The sequence below is a fragment of the Procambarus clarkii genome, chromosome 68 (assembly GCF_040958095.1).
Source record: "Procambarus clarkii isolate CNS0578487 chromosome 68, FALCON_Pclarkii_2.0, whole genome shotgun sequence".
NCBI lineage: Eukaryota > Metazoa > Arthropoda > Malacostraca > Decapoda > Cambaridae > Procambarus > Procambarus clarkii.
In genome coordinates this window covers 22,677,501-22,684,188 of record NC_091217.1, presented here as the reverse complement: position 1 = coordinate 22,684,188, position 6,688 = coordinate 22,677,501, and the positions used below count along the sequence as shown (strand labels likewise).

The 6,688-nt window shown below is 40.5% G+C and overlaps 1 protein-coding gene across 1 annotated transcript; it reads right to left on the bottom strand.

Annotated features, from left to right (window-relative positions):
- Nucleotides 1-575: 575 nt before the first annotated feature.
- On the bottom strand, nucleotides 576-5,277 carry LOC138355669 (uncharacterized). Its single transcript, XM_069310994.1, has 2 exons — nucleotides 4,251-5,277; nucleotides 576-739 (listed from the first exon to the last, which is right to left on the bottom strand). The coding sequence occupies exons 1-2, from the start codon at nucleotides 5,275-5,277 to the stop codon at nucleotides 576-578; spliced, it is 1,191 nt and encodes a 396-aa protein (XP_069167095.1).
- Between the last annotated feature and the right edge of the window lie 1,411 nt (nucleotides 5,278-6,688).

The window sequence follows — 6,688 nt, the reverse complement described above, 5'->3', positions numbered from 1 at the left end:
ATGGGACGGGTCTACAGGGTCCTCTTCGGCTAAAGGGATGAGAGGGCTCAGTAGACCTCCATGGATCAAGTGAGAGGGGCTCAGTGGTTCTCTCTGGGTGTAATCATCAGACAGGTAGGTGATCGGGCGATTATTGACTCGTGCCTCGATTTCCACAACAATAGTTTGGAGTTCTGAGTAACTGACCTTTTGTCGGTGTAACGTTTTCCTTAGACATGTTTTGACTGTGCCTACCATTCGCTCATAGAACCCACCTTGCCAAGGGGCTCTTGGTGCTATGAATTTCCAGTGACATTGTCTTCTTTGTAAGACTGATTGCACTTCAGGGTGGTTCCAGACTTCTCGCAAACAACTTTCTCCCGCCACAAAATTAGATCCGTTGTCGGATATCATTAATCTAGGACATGATCGACGGGCAGCAAATCTGCGGAAAGCTTGAATGAAAGCTTCAGCACTCATGTCTGGGGTAACCTCTAAGTGCACGCCTCTGGTTGTAGCACAGGTAAAGAGACAAATGTACGCCTTCACGGGTATATTATCTGGGTTACCAGTGAGGAGTAAGGCTCCTGTATAATCTACTCCAGTGGTTTCGAATGGACGAAGATGAACCACTCGTTCTTCTGAGAGTGGAGGAGGTCCTGGGTAAGGACAGACTCTAGCGTCGTATCTCTTACAGATGACACAAGATTTAATAATGGTCTTAACGGTCTGACGACCTTGAGGAAGCCAGTACTTTTGTCTAAGATCGGTGAGAGTATGTAAAACTCCTCCATGTAGGGTACCATATTGATGGTAATGTAAGACAAGAAGTTTAGTTATGATGTGGTGACGAGGTAAAAGAATTGGGTTCTTAGTGTTTAAGTCAATTTTTGCATGTAGCAAACGTCCTCCACATCGTAGTATGTTATGGGTGTTGACATCGTACCAGATGCCCAGAGACTTAGTGAGTTTATCCGGAAGATTCTCAAACTCGCTTCCGTAAGTCTCTTGCTGCGACCGCTTAATCCAATAGTGAACAGGATTGGGAAATTTGTGTCGAATTCCTACTTTAGAGAGGAAATCAAACACGTGTGCAGTCACTCGTAACAATTTGCTTAAGTTGGAATAATGATGAGGATCAATGGCTAATGTTCGCTGAGGCTCTGGGTCCTTCATGGGAGTGGCGATACTGGTCACTATGACTTGTGGCTTTTGTTTGGGCCACTGACCACCAACAAGCCATGAAGGTCCATTGAACCACAGCGAAGATTTGACAAGTTGTTTTAATGTCAATCCTCTTGTTAAATAATCTGCAGGATTGTCCTTAGTAGGGACATGTCTAAACTTATAACCTGCGGATAAATCATGAATCTCTCTGACGCGATTACTTACGTAAGGAGTTTTGTTGTTATTGTTTCTTACCCATTGTAAGACTGCCTCGTTGTCTGACCACACTACAATCTCACCAAAGTGGATATTACTGAGTGTCTTTGCCAGGCAATGGGCCAATCTTACTCCCACTAGCAATGCCGTCAACTCCATCTGAGGTAAGGATCTCTTTTTGATGGGAGCAACTCTTGCTTTTGATGTGAGTAAAATTGATTGAGCACTGTTAACTAAATAGGCTACTGCGCCATATGCTTTGCCAGAGGCATCGCAGAAAACGTGCAAATTGGTGGGTAAGTTTGGTCCTGAAGCATTACGTGGAAATTTCAAAACAGCTAACTGATTAAAATCCGTTGAGAGTATTTGCCATTTGGCTTGTAACTCACTTGGTAACGGATCATCCCATCCCATATGTTGTTGCCAGCACTCCTGCATTAGGAGTTTGCCCCTTATTAATATAGGACTGAGTAGGCCTAAAGGATCAAATGGTTGACTGACAAATGAGAGCAGTGTTCTCATGGTAAGGGTTGAATTATCAGTTTGCACTGACTTGACATTCATCTCGTCAGTGTTGGTGTTCCATTCCACGCCTAGAACCTTTAATTCACTGGGTACCTGATAATCGGGAAATTCTTTCTCGATTAACTGGTTAAGCTGTTTATTATTTGAGGCCCATGACTGTAGAGGCATATTGGCTCCTAACAGTTCACGGTTAGCCTCATGGTAGATTTCTACCAGATCAGCTTGATCATTAGTTGTCCCCTGGAAATTGTCGACATATAAGTTGTCGCTAATGGTTGCCTTATAAGGGCTGTCTGATTTCCTCAAATGCGTGTCTAATGTTGCTTGCAAAAGAAACGGTGAGGACGTAGCACCAAATAATACAGAGGCAAACCGATAGGTAATTACTTCACTGTTAGGATCCAGTGGATCCTTGTACCAGAGGAATTTTGTGTAGTCACGATCTTCCTCCTGCAATCCTACTCGGAGAAAGGCTTTGCTGATGTCAGCAGTATAGGCAAAAATGCCTGTGCGAAATCGTAACAACACGTCATGTAGCCTTTGTGTTAGGCTAGGTCCCGTTTGGAGACATTCATTTAGAGACACACTATTAGGCTTTACTTTAGCACTGCAATTAAAGACAATACGAATAGGTGTTGTCAGTGAGTCTTTCACCACAGCATGGTGAGGTAAATAATGACCTGTTTTTCGGTCATCGTGTTCAACAACTTCAATGAACTTGTTGTTAAGTTGTTGTTGGATAAGTTGGTGATACATGGTTAGTTTGTCTGGCTGCTTCTGCAGTCGTGTTAATTGAGACCGCAATTGCGAGGCTGCCATAAAATAATTTACTGGAAGTTGTGGGTGATCTAACTTCCATGGAAGTCTTACCCAGTATTGTTTATTTGAGTAGACAACTGTATCCAGATATTGCTGGTAAGTCCATGTATCATCAGGACTTGGTTGCTCAGGGATGATGCCTAACGTATCTAAATCCCACAAACGGTGTATTGGTGGGTCAGACTCAATGTCCTCGGCTATTTCCCTGAAGCGTAGGGGTGACTGCTCTAAGCCTAGTCACGCCACAATTACATTATTGGTTTGTTGGTTTGTGGGCGCTGGACCTTGTCTGAAAAGCACGGGTCCTGTGAGCAATTTGCCCCCTGCAGACGACAACAAATTCATACCATGTTGCCTAGTGCATCCAGTGATTAACTTGTAATAATGATCCGCGCCTATTAATATCCCAATATCTGTGAGGCAATCGGAATTTATTTTATGATCCGCTAGCCTCATGCGGTTTCGCTTAAGGTGTCTCGCAGTGCGAGCTAATCCTGTGACCTGCAGGTCCGTAGGAATCTTATCCACTACCACCGCATGAATTGGGCTGCCAGAGGATCCTAACCTAACTAGTAATTTGACTACCTTGTAGTCACGTGGCCCACTATTTGATAGGAAACCAGAAATGTTTAACTTCACACTTTTGGTAGGTTTTAAATTTAAATCATCTACTAACTGTTGTGTGATGAAGGTTTTTTGGGAACCTTGGTCAAAGAGACCTCTACTGTTAATTCGAGATCTTTGATTTATTAATTTAAGTTGAGCGGTAGGCAAGGTAGTACTATTGCCTGACTCAGTCAACCCGTTCTCGCAAAATTAATAAGTCAATATTGACTTATTAAATATGTGCATAGGTGACATACTTAACATAATAGATACCCTTAAAAAGATTCATAAAAAACACCGACCTTACCTAACCTTGTTAGTATCTTAAGATAAGCATCTTATTGCTTCGTAATTACAATTATTACCTAACCTATAATAGGTATATGTTAAGTAATAATTGTAATTACGAAGCAATAAGATGCTTATCTTAAGATACTAACAAGGTTAGGTAAGGTCGGTGTTTTCTATGAATCTTTTTAAGGGTATCTATTATGTTTAGTATATCACCTATGCACGTAGTTAATAAGTCAATATTGACTTTACGAATTTGCGAGAACGGGTTGACTCAGTAGCAAGCACATTCACTTCGTGGTGTACTTTACAATATTGCACTGCAGTAGAATTCGTAATATTCTCTCCAGTGGTCATAGTTGGTGTAGGAGATTTCCTACATAAGGCGTAGTGGTGTACACCTTGGTTACAACGGTTGCAAGTACGTAGTGGTACCGCACATTTCTTGGGATCATGTGAACCCATACACCTAGTGCATTTGTGCAATTCCTGTAACCTTTTAATCCTAGCATTATAAGTAGGATAAACTGAGCATTGGTATGCGGTATGCCCGTGATGGCAGAGCAGACACTTTCTCTCTTTGTTTGACTTGTCCTCTTTAGTAGACAAGTCATGGGTTATCTCAGAAGGAGACACCGAATATGTACCTACATTTCCACTTCTTTTCTCAGTGGATAGAGTAGTTTTTGTTGGAAATTTATTAGACTTATTTAAAGTCTGTTTAGGTTTGATAGAAGTGTCAACTTGAGTTGAGCTACGATGAGAGTTAGTAGAGGAGTTTGTAACTTTCTCCCCGTCTTGATTGGCTCTTTGTCTTTCGACTAAGGTATGTAGACCTTCTGTGATTTCTTTCAGAGTCAAAAAGGTCGTATTGTAAATAATACACAACTTATCTAAAGTTTCTCTTGGTAATTTTCGTTTAATAACTACTTTAGTCATCCATTCGGCTGACTGTATTTGGACTTTAAGGCTTAAGGCCTTGAGTAAAGACTCTAACTCTAGTCTGAAATTTTGGAGAGACTCTGCAGAATTGTTAGCAGAGGGTAAATCTAGCAATTTTTGAACTAAGACAGTAACAGTTCTCTCCTTGTTATCATAGTTTATTTGGAGCAATTGTACAGCTGATGCGTAACCATCACTGGTCAGTGTTATATTGGAGATTACTTTCAAGGCTTCCTTTCTTAACAGGCCTTGTAAATAAGTGAATTTGGTGGTTTGAGGAATGTTAGTTTTAGAGTCTACTGCATCTACGAACTTACTCCAAAAATCATCCCAACTTTCGTTCTCATCACCAGAGAATGTGGGTATGTTGATTTGAGGTAATTTAACCTCAGGATCTGTACGTACAGTGGAAGTTACTGTCAGCTTGTTTTTAGCAATTTGCTTCTTATAGGGTAGAAGCTTAACTCGATTATCTTCTTCATACTGAGCTAACTCATCTATAACCTCATCAAGTTCACTACTCTCTATACAGGTTGATTGCAGTTCGGTCAAATACAAATTCATGTGTTGCTTAATATGAGCAAATTTACTTTCAGCAACTTGTAATAAATCCTCTAATTCAAAGTAATCAACCGTTGACTGTTGTGACAGATTTTGACATTTATTAATCTGTCGGGTCAAATGACCTTTCAGACCGACAAGGGTCCTTTTCATTTTGGTAGCCGTATCCATCTTGTTGGGTAAAGGCTGATTGGTCAGTAAATACTTATTACTGAAGTAACTGGGATATTGATTCATTCAGTGGGTTTCAATATCAATGGAAATAGCCTAATATACTTGTATAGACTATGGGTTTACCTACCTAACACGAAATAGCTAGATATTTTGTGCACTGTCTGAATCTCACCACTAATTCTCGTCCGGTTAGCTCATCCATATCAACATCAGAGTTAACGGAGAAAATCCAGCAATACACAAAATAGATACACAAAATAATGTATACAAGAGAAATATTATGGAGACACTAATCAGAGTTATCTCAAAATTTATCCCACCCTATAGAGGGTCAGCACAAATAATATAATATATACAACACTGACTAGTTTAGATCTAGTCGTAATAATTCCTAACTAAGAACTATAAATTATTTAGTCTGGGCTTGTACCAAATTCAGCACAATCTCAGCCTAAATTCTACCTAATAACATGGGTGAAATTATTGTGGTGCAATAAGGTAATATAGTTGTGCTGTATTTTTGGGTATTTTTGTTTTATAAGAGTGCTCTTGCACACACAGGTGAACAATTATGTTCAGTTAAGTTTGGCTTGCTAGCCACAGCCTTTTGTGATGGTTGATGGTGTTAATTAACTTATCAACCACATGCAACCTAGATTCCCCTGACAAATGTACACCGTCTCTGGTCAGGTTCTGTCTGTAAGGTCTGGCTGTAAATTGTATATATGTGGTATCCAATCTCACTCGTTTTTTCAGCCTGAAATTGATATACTTAGCAGCTCTCAGGTAGTATTCCGGAGTTACTCCCCAACGATTATCTTGACTTGGTTGGCGAGGCTCCACTAATGTGAATACCACTGATTCACTGATGAGTTTGAAAGAAGAAACTATGTTTTTGAGGTGTTTGATCACCTCGGCTGGATGACGAGTGGGGTAGATGTCATTACCACCTAAGTATATAATGGTTAGATGGTGAGGCCACTCTAACGCAGGTGTTAGGGTGGTGTTATTGTAAAAGTTATGAGCTGTTGCTCCTGGTGACCTAAAGATTCTCACCTCGGTGTGAGGTATAGGTCTAAGTGTTGTGGGAAATTGGCTATGACCCACTAAAGGGGCTCTACTACCCAAAATCACTTACGTCCTCTAATTACTCAACACAAAGCTGCTATTAGGACAATATCCAATTCTGGCCCCAGACATCACTCCGTACCCCTATTCAAATCCCTGAATATGTTAGACATTAAGTCACTGCACATTCTCTCATGTGTACTATACATATACAAAACGCTAAATTGTAATGCCAATCCTGATCTCAAAAGCTTCATAGAAGGTTGTAACAGAACCCATGAGCACCACACCAGAAATAAATACAGTTTTGATGTTCCTAGAGTACGACTTAATCAAACCA